We start from the raw sequence: 16614 nt of genomic DNA on the forward strand, positions 1-16614 counted from the left end.
TCTGGCTGTCCTAGCACTCACTTTGTAGACCAGGCTGGCCTCGAACTCAGAAATCCGCCTGCCTCTGCCTCCCGAGTGCTGGGATTAAAGGCGTGGGCCACCACGCCCGGCCTGTTCCCATGATTTTCTGTTGGTTCTAGTGGTGTTGGGGATGGGTCCTCCTACTGGCTTGTGCATGCTAGGCAAGTGCTTCTACCACTAAGCTATGAGTTTAGCCTCATCGATAAATATTTTGTCTTTTTTGTTGTTGTTGTTCTTTTAAGACAGAGTCTGTTGCCCAGGCTGGCCTCAAATTGGTGGGTTCAAGTGATCCTCCAACCTTTCCAAACAGTTGAGACCACAACTGTGTGCTAAATAACTCCTCGGGTGCCTTTTAGACTTCTCCAATGGCCCTTAGATCCTCCTGCCACTTGGGTGACCTGATACTAGTTACCTAACAATCATAGTCCCCAAATCTCTGACATCACCCACTAGACACCAGCAGACACAGCCAAGGGGGCTTAGGTGTGGCCAGGTATTATGGCGGGGAACAGCTACCAACTGGAAGCAGGTTGGGACTCAGAACGGAACAAGAGATGGTACTGGTGGTGTCCCTTACGGGAAAGCGGAAATTTTGGGGCTTTTAATTTCCCCTAAGTTCCCACAACATTTCATTGTTGCTCAACACTGCCCCTCTTCCTTACAAAGGGTATTTCCGATTTCACTTCCTCCAAACTCATCTAGCCAGAAAGCTGCAACTTCTTTACCCCGTTCCGCAGCTGGCACCGCCTTGGTGAAAACTCCCCGCTAGGTCACGTCAATCGTTTCCATTGCTGAGTCCCTCTCCCATCAGCCTGAGCGGAGTCCCAGCGCACTCTTCCTCCTTCCTTACCGATATTCCTCTTCCAGCTGTCCTGTACTCCCTCGGCTTTCCCTAGTCCCGCTGTCCTGTCCCTCTCCAGAGTCGCTAAAAGACCAAAGGGTGGGAGTTCCTAGCCAGCGGAAACCCTGCAGTTGGGGAGCGCAGCTGAAGTACTTGGGGGTGTCCGGAAGCCCACAGGTGCTAGATGGTGCTCTGACTTAGTACATCTTGACGCCAGACTCCGGCACCGGCGACCGCCGCACTTCCGGGAGCCATCCCTCGAGGGGCGGAGCAGAACAGGTGCGGTTGCCAAGGCACCGCAGCCACGAGCTCGCGATATTTGAAATCAGCTAATGGGAAGCAGAAGAGGACGTGGCACGCGAATGGGGCGGGGCCTGGAGGGCCAGCCTCGAGGCGGCGGCCAGCGTGCGGGAACGCCGGGCTCCGGCTTATTATAAAGGGGCGGCTCGACGAGGTTCGCGCGACCCTCAGCAGAGGGCGCTGTCGTGGTCCGCACGCCGGCCCTCGAGCCTGCGCCTGCGCCTGCGCGGTGCGGGCCGCGCCCCGCCCCCTGCCCCTCTGCCCTCCGCCGGCCGGCCGGCCCCTCCTCGGCCGCGCGCCCCAGTCCCGCTCAGCCGCCGCTCGGTCCTGTAGCAGCCAGCCCCGTCTCCGGCAGCATGTTCAGCTGGGTGAGCAAGGATGCCCGCCGCAAGAAGGAGCCGGAGCTCTTCCAGACGGTGGCCGAGGGGCTGCGGCAGCTGTACGCGCAGAAGCTGCTGCCGCTGGAGGAGCACTATCGCTTCCACGAGTTCCACTCGCCCGCGCTGGAGGACGCTGACTTCGACAACAAGCCGATGGTGCTCCTGGTCGGCCAGTACAGCACCGGCAAGACCACCTTCATCCGCCACCTGATCGAGCAGGACTTCCCGGGGATGCGCATCGGGCCGGAGCCCACCACCGACTCCTTCATCGCGGTCATGCACGGCCCCACCGAGGGCGTGGTGCCCGGCAACGCGCTGGTCGTGGACCCGCGGCGCCCCTTCCGCAAGCTCAACGCCTTTGGCAACGCCTTCCTCAACAGGTACCCACCCCTTGCCCCCCAGCGCGAGGATACCAAAGGCCTCCGGAGCCATTGCCCCCAGCCGGCCTTTGTCTCCGAGAGCCCCCGCCAGACCCTAGGCGACCACTCCCAGGGACACTGGCTTTGCTGCGTCCCACTAACTACCCGAGAGAAGTTAGGGACTAGGTAGGCATCGTCCACTCTTTTGGCTTCTGTCATTCCCAGAACCTTCCAGGTTTTCAGTTTAACTCTCACATCCTCCCGCAGACCCCAGACCTACTTCCCACAGAGCGGGGGGCTGCTGTGAGAAGATGAACCATTGCTTGTCCCCCCTTTCTTGTTCCTCATTCTGGAGGCACCTAGCTCATTCTCATCAATCTCCCTCCTCCACTGGGGTCCGTTTTTTACGTGTCCTGGGAAACATCGAGACTTAGATGATCCTTTTGCTGGTGTGTCACTCCCTGCTTCACATCTCCAGGGACCAGTGGTTTTGTGTAGGAAGGGCCAGGAGGTCAGCTTTGGTCTGCTGATTTGGGGGCAGCCCCCTTTGAAGGCAGGGGATGAAGGAGTCTCAACACCCCTCCTAAAAGCAGCACTTACGTGAATGCCAGGAGTACAGGAGACAACCCTGTCTCAAACACAACAAAACAAAAAAAGCTTAAGTCAGTGTTGCCTCAGGAGACTTCAGGGGGTGGTAACACCGTGGCTCCTGAAATGACCAGACCCATAGTCTAGGATAGATTGGATAGACTTCGTGTGCCTCCTGGAGTCTCAGCTTAACCAGTTCCTGGTGAGTTAGAGTCAGCCCCTCAGGATGCTATGAATGAAATACAGTGGCCTGCCTGAGGAGCTCTAACACCCAGGATCTTTAAGGGCATTGGGGCATCCCAGACTCCTCCCACAGGAGGTATGACAGGACTCACAGACCCTGCCCTCTCTGCCCCCTCTTTCAAGGAGTGACTCTACATGCCTTTCGACTTCTGCATTCTGCCTAGGGGAACAGCCTTGGAAAGAATCTGAATCCTGCTTTCCAGGTCTCCGCCCTGTGTGAGCACATTCCTCTGTAGACACTGTCCAGCCCAACAGGGCGGGCCAGCTTGTTCTAGAGCAAGCTTGCTGCCAGGCCTGCCTCCTTTCATGGAGCTGATCTTTAACGTCCTTTTGTCCCTTCTAGGTAATTTCAGCCTATCTTGTTTTACGATAATGGTGTGTGCTTGACGGCCTGGGTTGTATACTATGCTCTAGTCCCCTTAGCCTGGAGCCTTTGCCTAAGGATGTTTGAGCTTTGCCGCCCCTGTAGTAGGCCTTTGGCTCAGATTGCAGTTGGTGGGAGCCTTTGGTCTTGAGAGAAGTTTGGCTGCTGGGCTAAGGAGTTCGTTCATGCTTTAGGTCTCTGCCTCAGGAGAGACTGGAAGACTTGCTGTTCCAACTGCTGCTGCCTTCCTCTGTCTTCACCTCACTGTGAGGGCAGACCTCTTATAAAATGAGGAACTTGGCACCTTCTCAGTTTCCCACCTGTGGAGATTCAGAACTTAAAGGGCTAGAAGGACCGCCCACACCATCCCAGTAGCCCCCAGCTCACTCAGTAACTCATGAATCCTAGGTCCTGCTGAACTGTCAAGGTTAATAAGGCTGTGCCCTATACACTCACTACTACCTCTGTCCTCCCAAAAGAAACAACTCAGGAGGTCTGGCCTGGGCTACAGGGATCCAAGAACTATACTTCCATTTCCTTCTTGCCACCACCAATTCCAGAGGGTCTCTAAATGCTGGTGAAGTCCAAGACCGGAGCTGTGTCAGGATGTGCCTCTGGCCAGGGAGGGCACAACAAAGGGGGCTTTTCTCTGGCTGATACAGCTTTTCCTGGCACTCGTAAAGGGACCCATTGAGTCATGAACTTGATTTATTAGCTCCCCCTCCTCCCCAGGGCTGCTCAGAGATAGTGAGAGGAACAAATGGAGACAGGCATAAAGCAATCCCAAAAGGGGTTTGTGAACACCCCTGCTTGCATAGCTGGACCCACCCACTAGTCCTAAGGACTCAAGTCCCCATCCCTGTTGCTAGGGAGACATCCTTACAGCCTCCTGCCTTTCTTGTGGTCCCCTTACCGGGCCTTGCGGAGTAGTGGGTTCTCATGGACCTGCAGATGTGCCTATGGGACCTCTTTATGTCTGTTACTTCTCAGCGCCAGCTCCACTTCCACTCTGGCTTTCTTTCACTCTCTCCATTGAGTACAGGATTTCTTCCCAGGCAAGGGGAATTGAGGTGTGGTGTGCAGTGACTTACAGCACTGGGCTCTGCTACACTTGGACACAGTGCTTTGGCCTGCTGTCCCCGGCCCGTGGGGAGACGTACCATCATAACTTGGGGTGTGGAGTCACAGGAGACACTCACTTACTTGCTCCCCACTAGTGAAAGCCCAGTTTTAAGCCTGTATCTGGCAGACCATGTGTCTGTATTTTCTTTGCTCAGAGAGCTTTTTAAAGGAGCCCTTTCTCTGTCCACTAAAGAACCCCACCCTTTACATCAGCTGATAGCTGCTCTGAGCTGTTCTGCTAAACTCCTAGCTCAACATGGAACTCCCGATATGCAGCTAAGCCCTTACCCAGGGTTCACTAATAGCCCTCTGTTGTGTGTCTGTACCCCTTCCACACCGCTGACTACTGCTGGCCCATTGCAGCTTCAAGCAGCTGGCCCCAGCAGCAGGGACTGTGGGCACGCTCAGTGGGAAGGTGAAGACCTGAGTTCTGGGTTCCAGCACCCTTTAAACATTGTACATACTGGAATTGTTTTTGCAAGCCTCTAATCCCAGCACAGGGGTTGGAGTAGGGTAGCAAAAAGAAGAGATCATGGTACACCCTGGGGCCCACCGTTTTTATCGATGTTGTTATTATTTTGCTTTGTTTCATTTTTCGAGGGTCTCTCTACATTCCAGGCTGTCCTGGAACTCACTGTGTAGACCTGGCCAGCCTCACAGAGATCGCCTGCCTCTGCCTCCCTAGTTCTGGGATTAAAGGCGTGTGCCGTCATGCCCACCTTTGTTTCTGTTTTCTTTTTCTTTTTTTTTTTTTTTTTTTGGTTTTTCGAGACAGGGTTTCTCTGTGTAGTCCTGGCTGTCCTGGAACTCACTCTGTAGACCAGGCTGGCCNACTCACTCTGTAGACCAGGCTGGCCTCGAACTCAGAAATCCGCCTGCCTCTGCCTCCCAAGTGCTGGGATTAAAGGCGTGCGCCACCACGCCCGGCCTGTGTTTTCTTTTTCATTTATTTATTCTGTGCAAGGATAGTTGCTGCAGCACTTATGGTCAGTGGATGGTGTGGAGCAGCCTTCTCCCTCCACCGTGTGGCTCTGCCCACTGAGCATCTCCCTGGCCCACTGAAACAGGGTCATTCTGTGTAGACCATGTTGGCCTGGAACTTAATTAGCATTGATCCTCCAGCCTCTGCTTCCTAAGTGCTGGGACATTAGGTGTGCACCACCATATCCAGGTAGAAGTTTTAAGGTGGAATTGCAAGTTCTCGGTGTCAGGCGTCTGTCTTCCTTTAGAACTGAAGCACAATCCGAGCTCATGGCTTTCACTAACAAGTCAGCGCCTGGGAAGCTGAACTCTTGAACTCTGGGGGAAGAGGGTGACCGCGAGGGAAGGAAGGACTGTGGCTCTAAAGCCGGACCCTTCTGATAGTTGTTCCCGTTCATTTGTCCAGAGGGAGGAGGGGGAGAAAAGCCCTCCCTTGATACCTGGATTAGTGCCTGTCCCACCCTGATGTATCTCTGGCATTGCTGTCCTGCAGGTTCATGTGTGCACAGCTGCCCAACCCAGTACTGGACAGCATCAGCATCATTGACACGCCTGGGATCCTGTCTGGGGAGAAGCAGCGCATCAGCCGAGGTAACCAGGCTCTGCTGGAGAGCCACGCCCCATGCTGCCCTGGGCTGCTTCCAGCCCCGGGCTTTAAACACTGTAGTGTGTTCAGGTGACAGACTTCTTACCTCATACCTCATCTACACAGTGGTGACCTGAGGGGCCACAGCTGCCTCGCTGTGGTCAGGTGACCAGAATAGCCCAGCTAAGATCACTGTCTAGCCATGCTGGGTGGGTGGCCAGGTGCTTTTGGACCCAGGAGGCTTAGCTCTCCTGCTGTGAAGCAGAGTAACAGGAAATGGCCTGATGCTAAGTACCCCAGTCAGTGTTGATCGTCCCCTGGACTCCTTGTCTCTGTTTGCATGGGGACAGTTTGCCTCCTAGGACCGTGTAAGTTCCTGGTAAGTTCAGCCAGTGTGTGGGCCAGCCGGGCAAGAGGAGAAACCTGCCATACTGTGCATGCAGCCTTCTCGGCGCGGCCAGTGTGTGCACCAGCCAGGCAAGAGGAGAAACCTGCCGTAGTGTGCATGCAGCCTTCTTGGCGCAGTGCAGGTGGGAATTTGCTTACATTTGCTTAGCCCTTGCTAGTCAGCAGGCTCCCAGGCCTGGCCCTAGTGCAGGGGTTTTCCTGCTAGGCCCCAGTGCCTTGGCCAGTCCAGTTGTTTCAACTCTGACCAGCTTTTGCCATGTTTTTTAAAATTGTCTCATATATTACTTTCCAACCACAGTTTCCCCTTTCTCCTCTCCTCGAAGTCCCCTCCCCATGTCCCCTTTCCCCCAGATCCACTCTTCTTTTTGCGGGGCAGGGTTTTTCTGTAGTCCTGAAACTTGCTTTGTAGACCAGACTGGCCTCAAATTCACAGAGTGTTTGCCTCTGCCTCCCAAGTGCTGGGATTAAAGGCGTGCGCCACCACACCTGGCCTTTTGCCATGCTTTTTTTTTTTTTAAGTGAAATAGAACTTTATTTCCATAAATATAAAGATAACACCTTTTAAAAGTACTTAAAAGAGGCAGGGAGGACTATGGGTATAGTTCAGTTGCCCGTCTAGCATGCAGAAGCCCTGTGTTCAGTCCCCAGGACAGCATGAACTAAGTGTGGTAGCACATGCCTCTAATTCCATCACATGGGCAGGAATAGAGGCAAGAGGGTCAGTCATTTCTGAAGGGTCCATTACACAGCAAGTCTAGGCTGGCCTAGGTTACATGAAACCCTTGTCTCAAAAACAAAACAAGACCCCCATCTTAGAGGGGCTGGAGCCTCAAGAAAACAGACTCTCAGGATGTATCCCAGCACTGAGCACACAGGCCAGGGCCCCCTACCTCCCATGTGTTTGTCACATTGCTGAGGTCCTGGTTCAGGATGAGCCTGTCTTTGTTTTATCTCTGGCCCTTTTAAAGGGATGGGCACCAGCATTAGGTTGAAATGCCTTCTAAGAGAAGATCGAGGTCTGGCCAGATGTGGAGTTAGCCACTACAAAGGAGCAAATAAAATAAAGATCCTTTCTGGAGATGCAGCTTATGGAGAGAGCACTGACCTAGAATACACAGGGCTCTGAGTTCAATCCCCAGTACTGCCACAGAGAGAGAGAGACAGACAGACAGACAGAGAGACAGTGACAGCACACGCACACACAAGCCAGGATAGGATATAAAGGGATCACACACCTAGTGACCTAAGTTGAATCCTTGAAACCCATATCATGGAAGATGTAAACCAGTTCCCACAAGCATCCTCTGACCTACATATGCGTGCTGGAGCGTTCACACTCACATTTGTAGATGTCATTTTGAAGTCTGAAAGAAAGAAAAGAGAAAAATACAAGAGCTTGGTATAGCAGCTCTAATCTCTACATTCATGAAGTTAAGGCAGGAGGATTCTGTCCATTCTCCTGCATCCATTCTCTACAAACACCAGTGGTTATAGTTTGTTTTTCATTAACTTACTCTTTCCTTTGGCCCTTGCCCTGTGGTGGGGGATGTTAAAGCCAGCAGCCTGCCACCGGGCGTCTCTGCTGTGGCTGTGCTAGGCGTGGGCTCTCTCCTCTTTTCTACAGTTGTGGGGGCCCCAGCCAGCATGGTGTTGCATCAGACTCCAGTGCAGTAAGCTGACTGTCTCTAATCAGGTTAGAAGCTGCTAGGTCAGCTCTTACTTTTGAGACAGGGTCTCATGGTGCCCAGGCTGCCCTCCAACTCTTTCTCCATCTGTCTCACCGTCTCGAATGCCAGGGTTGCATGGGGGCCTCATGACTGCCTCCCATTAAGCTTTCAGGCTCACCCACTCTTCATGAGTGACTTTTTTGGAAGTTCAGAGGTAGAGATTTTGGGAGACTGCGTGCTGAGCAGGTGGTGTAAGCCTGGAACCCCAGCTGCTGAGGAGGATGGGAAGCATTGCAGGCTTACAGCCTGCCTGGGCTACAGAGCGAGCTCACAGCACATCAGTGAGAACTTGTTTGTCCCCACGTAAAAGTTAGACGGTGGTTGGGAGATGAATCAGTTGGTGAAGTGCCTGCCACACAGGCTTGCGCCTGTAAAGCTGGGTATGGCTGGACATGCCTCCAACCCCAGGACTGGACAGCAAAGGTAGGAGCCTGGGGCTCACTGGCCAGCTAGTGTAGTTAAGTAGTGAGTTCCCGCCTCAGGGAGAGACCCTGTTGCCAAAACAGTAAGGCAGAAAACCAACGAAGGAAGAGCCCTGATACTGACCCCGGCCCCACATATATACAGACTCACTAACATGCATACACACACACAGAAGGCAGGAAGAGCCCTGATACTGACCCCGACCCCGCATATATACAGACTCACTAACATGCATACACACACACAGAAGGCAGGAAGACTGAAAACAATATTGGTAGATAGAGCCTTTGACCAGCATGCATGGGGCCTCAGGTTCGAGTCTCGTCACCAAGGCGAAAAGAAAATGAAAAGTGTGAGAAGCAGTGCACCTTTCTTTTCTTTTTCTTGTTGGAGACAGGGTCTCACTATGCCGTCCTGGCTGTCCTGGAACTCACTATGCTGACCAGGCTGTCATCAAACTGTCTCTCCCCAGAGCTAGGATTAGGATTAAAGCTGTATGCCACCACGCCTGGCATGCATCGCACTTTTCTTTTTCTTTTTTTTTGCTGGAATGCCGTTACTCAGGGGCCTTCAGGGCTGAAGTTGGGATGTTGGAGGGGAAAGGTTTGGGGTCCTTATTGTCCTTGTATGCTTATAAAAGGACCATAAGTAACTCATCAAAGCCAGAGGAGAGCTAGAAAATCCACATACATTTCTCTTAAATAAGAGAAGTGAGGGAGGCGCCCACCCAGCCTGCCCTGGGCGGAGGTGAGCGGCCATTGTTTGAGGCCCACAGACTTATCTTTTGGCTGAACCAGACTCCAGCCGGCTAGCTGTGTGGTGAAAGCACAGCTTCAGATAAGCGACAATAGTTCACCCTCAAAGGCTTATCTGGCCAGAGCTCTGCTGTTTGTGCTGCCTTCGGGCTTGGAGGAAGGGATGGGGTAGGGAGGGTTTAAGGTTCTGGTGGCCCTTGTGAGCTCCTGAAAAGAAGCAGCTGTTATGCAGCATGTTACAGCGTGGTTCATCTGTTCTGCTGACAGTGTGCCATCCTCAGTGTTCCCAGGCAAGAGCAGCTTGGACTTTATGCCCTGGGATCCCCCGCGGGCCACTGGGGCCACAGGGGTGTGTCCTTTCACGGTGCTTTCCGTTAGGAGAGACATGGCAGGATCTAAACTTTCTTGCTATCTGAGAAAACCACCCAAGGGATGCTTTATGAATGTGCTGTGATGGAACCCAGGGCCTCCAGCTAGGCCAGGGCTGAGACCATTGAGTCACCCCACCCCACCCCACCTCTGCAGCATTTTAACTGGGGCTATAGAGGATCCCAGCATACTCAGACTGGACATGCTCAGGGAGCCTGCAAGTGACAGGACACCCTAGGCCTGTGGCTTGCTGTGCCTCCCAGGTGGCAAAGGAGTCCCTGCAACCAGGTTGTTCTATATTTGAGAAGACCAAGATCAACCAGTTTTTCTAAACCATTTTCCTCCATAGTTCTGTAGTCCCCAATTAAATGTCCCCCAGTTTGGAACTGGGGGCGAACTTTCTATGGTGGTGAGTAAGATGTCACTGGCAGCCGGGCGTGGTGGCGCACGCCTTTAATCCCAGCACTCGGGAGGCAGAGGCAGGCGGATTTCTGAGTTCGAGGCCAGCCTGGTCTACACAGTGAGTTCCAGGACAGCCAAGGCTACACAGAGAAACCCTGTCTCGAAAAACCAAAAAAAAAAAAAAAAAAAAAAAAAAATGTCACTGGCTTGTGGATGAGGGCGGATCTCTCTCAGGCCCCACCCACCAGTCCGTCCTTCCTTGGGTACACAGGGAACCAGAGTGGGAGTGTAGACTCTGTTCCCGAGCAGAAAGCAGGTGTGTCCCTCTCAGGAAGGTCGGCCCCGAGGAACACGGGTCTACACAGATGGCAGCCTTGCCGCAGTCTGTAGTTGATCTTTGGGAAACACAATATCCCCCCGAGGTCGCTTGTACTTGAGCAGAGGTTGCCAGCTCTGGGGCCATTCCCACTCTCTTGCTTCCCCACTCCCCTCCTGACTTTTTATCCTTCCCCCCATGGTCCCTCATGTGCAGGAAATTCAATCTAGAGAGATAAGTGGGACTGGCATAGACCACGGTGGTCAAACTCCCTGACTCTGCTAGGGACCCTTGATAATTGTGTCCCTTTAGGGTCCCAGGCTCGCTTGCCTGGCCTGCTAATCTGCTTGAGAGATAACATTCTCTTGTGACAGCAGGGAACGGTGGCCTCTAGGAGCACCATTTATTCCTGAGTGCCACCCGTGTGACTGATAAAGGAGTTCAAAGGGCATCCAGGGTTGTGTGAGGCTGGTGCCCTTGGCTTCCAGGATCATTATCATGACATAGTCCCACCATGCCTAGGATTGGGGTCTTCTTGTATAATTCCTCTGTGGGCAGTGGCAGTGAACATGCCAGAGTTCTTTGTCATCATTGTCACTATATGACTGTGGCCGGAGGTGTAACTTTTGTGCCTTGCTTGACCCCCCAAAAATAATATCAACAAAGAAAGTATGGCTTCAGCTTGGGTTAACAAGTAGCATCCTGTCTGGCCTGGTGCCTGCCTTCTTGCTAGCATTGCCTCGTCTGTGTGCCCCACTGTTTTTTTCTGTAGCCCTGTATAGGTGGAAGCCAGTGTTTTTCTGATGGGGAGCTCCATCTGAGGAGATAAGCCTTGGGGAGGGACTCAAACTGGAGGGGGCTCTCTGCACACTGCAGTGTAGCCCAGAGAAACTATGTCGGAATGGACTCTGAACTGGGGTCAGACCCTGATGAGGCTGTTGCTAAGCTGGGCTTCTTGGAAACACAGGCAACCATGAGCTGACCCTAGTCCAGAAAAAGAGTAAGGCTTTAATAACTCTCCTGTTATCTTTTGTCTTCCCTCTGTGCCTTGCCTCTAGCCAGAAACCAACCCAGGCTGTCCAGGGAAAGCTTACAGAGCTCGGGGCCAGTCGGGCGGGCCAGCTCCCTGGGTTGTCCCTGCCTTCCTACTCTATGTCCTGGTTCCAGACTCCACCGAAGCTATCCTCTTCCTAGAGGTTGGAGGGAACTTGTGGCCCAGACTCCCATTCATGCATTCTGGAGGCCAGGACCAGAAGGAGGGCTACACCCTGGGTAACTTTTCTGAGGTGCTTACCATAGACTCGCTCCAGCTCAGGCTCAGGCTGTTTAGTAGACAAGAGAATGATCTCAGGGACCAGTGTGGAGCCGGACTCAGTACTGTATCCTGGTTTCACAGTGGCTACCACATAGGACAACACAGGCTTAGCTTCCAAGTCAGTACTGCAGGAGCCAAGTGACCAGAACACATGCTCCTCTTAGAGTTCTTGATAACTGGGATAGGGACTTCTGTATGCTGGGCTCTTAGCTAATGCTTGGCACATAATGAAGTGTGCAAAACGAATATCTGCCAGTTAATGATGAGACTAAAAACCCCAGGGTTTCCCAGACTTCACTGTTTTCTAAGTAATGTCTCCGAGGAACCTTAGGCAATACTGCCTCAGCAGGGCTTCTGCTCAGACTCCTCAGTCCCCTGAGAGGTGACTGGGCCCAAAGCCTTCAGCCCCCATCCTACCCTGTCTCCCCCTCTCTAGGCAAGCTTGTTGCTTTGGCCTCCCTTTCTGCTGTGGGCGCGCCGACTCTGCCTGTGGAGGCGTCGTACCAGGCTGTGCTGGCCTTGGCACCTGTTTCTCAGGCTGCCAGTCGGTAATAGATTAGGGAGCAGCTGGCCCGAGTGCCTGCAAGGGTTGGGTTTCTATTTGGGGTCCGCAGCCCTCTTCACGCCCTAGAAGCTGCCCTTGCCTGCATATCCATCAGATGTGAACCTCTTGGGCCCAGAACAAATGCCTCAGACAAATGGGAGCAAACATTGACAAAGTGCTGGTGGTCTGCCGGGCCCGCACTGCACCATTGACAAGGTGCTGGTGGTCCTGCTGAACCCGCACTGCACCCAAGCCTCCAGCAGCCTCCTGGTGGGAACCTGCTCTTCCCGTGTCATAGAGAAGGGCCTGGGGATTCAGAGAGGGTATGTGACCTGCTGGCGTGGCCCAGATGCCTCCTGAATGTAGGGAGTTGAAGGTTGAAATGTGGGATGGGCCCAACTGGAGTGTCTGACTTCCTCCAAACCCTTTACCATCACTTACTCCATTCTATTATAGGAATGTTATATTATACCTATTTAGGGCCAGGTTACATGTTGAGGAATCCTTTTGTGTAACAGCCATGTCCTCTGCTACTAGGATAGAGAGCATCCTTTGAACTGGAAAAGTTCCCTGTGCAGTCCCTCTCCCTATCCCGGGAACTCATTTGTCTTTGAAGCTTAAGCTTGCCTCTTCCAGAATGTTTCTGAAGTGGGTGAAGTCAGACAGTATAGACCCTTTGGTACTGTTCATCTCCTTTGATGGACCTGCAGTACTGACTTGGAAGCTAAGCAGGTCATCCATGAGAGTCGTCCATGTTTAAGGAGGTTGGGGTTTGTGCCTTTCAGAAGTGCTTGTTTCTGGGGATGGAGTCAAATCATAAAGCTTCCTGTTCTTCAGAGAGGCTCTGACGGGTGGACCTCATCGAAGCCCTTAGGCTGCTCTCTGGGGAGGGGTGGCTTCCCCTCGTGTCACTGCTGTCATTCTAGAAGGAAGTCTGGGCTATCCACCGTGGGTCCAAAGCACTCTTGAATCAAGCTGCCAGGAACATCTGTGTACTGGACTTGACGTGGACCTGGCTTTTGTTTCCCTAGGGCAAATGCCTAGGGGCGGAGGCCCCTTGCTTAGCCTCTGTGCTATTTGGAGTGACCCTTCCTTAAGTTAACCAGGAGGAATCCTCTCTGTGACTTGTCCCAAGTCTGGGCTCCTGTCTCCAGGGCCAGGGCCATTGGAAACTGTGATGTAGCTCTTTAGTGAGAAATAATGAGACCCGTGCAGTTTGAATGACAGGAAACAAAAGTGTATGGGAAACAAACACTTCATTGTTTTATGTTCTAGAAATTTTTGGAATGTATGAAGCAGCTTTCCCTGGCTGATGGAACTACCTGTGTTCGTTCAAAGGGTGCTGCTGTGGGGTGTGGTGCTTCATCACAGCCCAGCTCCCACCTCTGACCCCCTCTTGTCAGCTTCCTGACAACTAACTTGTAGGCGGGCCAGCAGCACCTGGTTGGATTTGGGCTCCCTTTGCACGGTAGCAGGCCTGTGAGAGGCTTGCTCCTGGGCCCCCTTTGGTTCCTGTCAGCTCTCAGCAGCCGCACTTCTGTGAGGCTCCACTGTGGTGCTCCTTTCTACTCCCTAACCACGACTGTAATTTTGTTGTTTTTTGGTTTGTTTGTTTGTTTGTTTGTTTGTTTTTCGAGACAGGGTTTCTCTGTGTAGCCCTGGCTGTCCTGGAACTCACTCTGTAGACCAGGGTGGCCTCAAACTCAGAAATCCTCCTGCCTCTGCCTCCCAAGTGCTGGGTTTAAAGGCGTGCACCACCACTGCCCGGTGGTTTTTAATTTTTCAAAGTTAATTATTTTGTGTATGTGTTGCCTGTATGCATGTTTCTGTAACATGCCTGGTACCCTTGGAGCCCAGAAGAAGGTATTGGACCTATTGGAACTGGGGTTACAGCTGCCATGTGGGTGCTGGGAAGGGAACCTGGATCTTTCGGGAGAACAGCTGGTGCTCTCCACTGCTGAGCCATCTCTCCAACCCTGAGTTTTCTTTTTTTATGACAGGATCATCCCTGGTTGGCATCAGCTTGCCGTGGACTAAGTGCTAGAACTGTAGGATGTGCGCCACCACGCCTGTCTTATGTTTGCAGTTTTGTTTTTAAAGACAGAATATCAGCCTTGTGTGTGGCCACAGGCCTTTAATCCCAGGACTCAGGAGACAGAGGAGGCTGGAGGACCTCTGTGCTCAAGGCCAGCCTGGTCTACATAGTGAATTCCAGGACAGCTACATAGTGAGACGCTGTCTTAAAAACAAACAGGATATCATAGAGCCTGTGCTGGCCCTGAGTTCTTATTTCTCTACGGATGACCTTGCATACCTGATTCTTCTGCCTCTACTTTTCAAGTGCTGGGACTAGAACTACACATTATCCTACTTGAATTTCCTTTATTTTCTAATTTTGGAGAAATGTACCTACTATATAAGCTGTACCGTTTCCACTGTCTTGGAGAACAGTGGGGTTTGGTGCCGCCGCACTGCTGTGAGCCGTCACACTGTCTTAGAAAGTTCCATTTTCCCAAAACCTTTCAGTCAGCACTGCCACCTTGCCTTCTACCCTGGCCCTGGCCCCAGTGTCTTCTCTGCATCGCCGCTGGCTTCCTCATAGGTCGGCCTGGCTGCCGGGGCTTGTCCTACATTTGTTCACATGGCCACTCCTTCCTTATCTTGAGATGTCTCTGGTCGCCACTGAAGTCCCTCCCCCTGCAGGTGGGCTTCTCCATCTCACCCATCCTCTCAAGCTGTGTGCTCTGTATCCTTGGTGGAAACTGGTGTCCACTCTCTCGGCCAGACGGTGGTGCAGTGTGCCCCTGTTAGATGCTCTTTCCCTCTGTGTGGGCACACAGCTCCCTTTATGTTGTTGTGTGGGTGGGACGGACACGCACCCTGCTGCCCGCTACTTTGCCGGCTCTGTCAACAGCTTGAACTCACCGAGAGCCGGGAGTCTGCTTTTGGAACTGCGTGGCTCTCCTGGGCTCCATGTCCATTGCCACCCTCTGGCGTCCAGGGCTCCTGGAAACCAGTGTCCTCTCTCTAAAGCCACATAAGACACCTCTGAGTGTAATGAGGGACAATTGGTTCAGTAGTGCCAGATGGGCCTGCGGGTGGCCTACAGTTACAGAGTCACATGCCTGTGTCACATGCTGCAGTCCTTTGGGTAATCAGTGATGTGTTTGGTCATCCAGAGTGCTCTCCTTCCACCCAAAGCGTGGTTCCCACCAGCCGGAAAAGGTTTGGGGCCATAGTCGGTCGGGCTTGGAAGGTGACCTCAGAAAAATCAAGCATGGTAGCTCTTGCCTGTAATCCCAGCCCCTCAGGAGGCAGAGGCAGGAGAATTGCCACCATTTGAGGCCTGCTTGGAATATGGAATAATAGCCTGTCTTAAACTCCAAAAATAATTAACCGGGAAGGTCCCTTCACCACCTGAGAAAGAGACTTAATGAAGCTGAACATGATGGCTCATGCTTTTAATTCCTGTATCTGAGAGGCAGAGGCAGGTGAATCTCTGAATTTGATGCCAGCCTGGTCTCCTAGTGAGTTCCAGGCCAGCCAGGGCTACACAGTGAGACTCTGTCCCCTAGAAAAGGAAAAGCAAACTCAACCCAGCTAACTGCAGTGCTGGCTGCGGAGAGCTAGGCGGGCGGGCAGGCGGGCGGGCGGGCCAGGGGAAAGGCCTCCTCCCTTCACTCTCATTCAGTGTTCCCTTCCCCCACCAGAGGGGAAAGGATTGGGGCCATAGTGCGCAGGGCTTGGGAAGGTGACCTCAGCTTCCCTGCTGAAGGCCTGACTGCCTAGCCAAGGCCAACAGGACTGTGGTGCTTGGCCTGGAGTCCCCTGTTCGCAGGAACTGGGGTTTGGCCTCGCTGCTGCCCCTGCTCTGTGAGGTAGCTTCAGCTTTGGATGAGGCCAAATGGGCTGAGTGGGAAGGAGCAGAGCCTCTCTTTGTTGAGCAGGAATGTCAGTTCCTGAGTCAGCACTTCTTCAGCAGTGCTGTGTTCCTAGAACTCACGTACAAGGCCTCAGGGCCCCGGACAGGCTCTGGGGCTCAGCTGGGGTACAGCTCAGAGCCCTAGGCAGCAGCTGCCTCTCCTGGCCTCTGCTTCCCGCTATTCTGCTGCTCCAGACCTTCCCTTCTGGCTTTCTGCTGACAGCTCACTCCTCGGGTGTCCACTCCCTGTGCCCAGCCAGCTGCAGGCAGCGAGGAGGGCCTTGTACTTTGGAACTGGCTGGCTGTACTGGCTGCTGAAATGTAGTGTGACCTGGCCCTCCCTGGAACTGTGCACTAAAACCTGAAGCTCTGACACTGAACCAGCCACACACCGACTGCAGTTCAGTGTACCTCCACCTTCAAGGTAGCCTCAGTTGGCTGACTAATGTGCCCCCAAGTTCCTACGTGTCAAGAATGTAGAGGTCAGAAGACAGCCTTGTAGAGAAGGGCTCTCTCTCCACCTTCACATGGGTCCCAAAGATCAGATTCACTGCCAGGCTTGTATGGAAAGCACCCAGATCAGCTGAGCCATCTCATTGGAATGGCTTTGTTCTTCTTTTTTTTTTTTTTTTTTTTTTTTTGGTTTTT

General features: G+C 53.0%; 1 protein-coding gene across 1 annotated transcript in view; it reads left to right on the top strand.

Moving 5' to 3' along the window:
• The first annotated feature begins 1299 nt into the window (after positions 1-1299).
• Ehd1 (EH domain containing 1) overlaps positions 1300-16614 on the top strand; it is a 23649-nt gene continuing 8334 nt past the window's right edge. The window contains exons 1-2 of the mRNA XM_021152547.1: positions 1300-1922; positions 5693-5790. Coding sequence (XP_021008206.1) covers positions 1519-1922; positions 5693-5790 — 502 coding nt within the window. The 5' untranslated portion in view covers positions 1300-1518. The remainder of the gene's footprint in view (positions 1923-5692; positions 5791-16614) is intronic.

The sequence above is a fragment of the Mus caroli genome, chromosome 19 (assembly GCF_900094665.2).
Source record: "Mus caroli chromosome 19, CAROLI_EIJ_v1.1, whole genome shotgun sequence".
Taxonomy (NCBI): domain Eukaryota; kingdom Metazoa; phylum Chordata; class Mammalia; order Rodentia; family Muridae; genus Mus; species Mus caroli.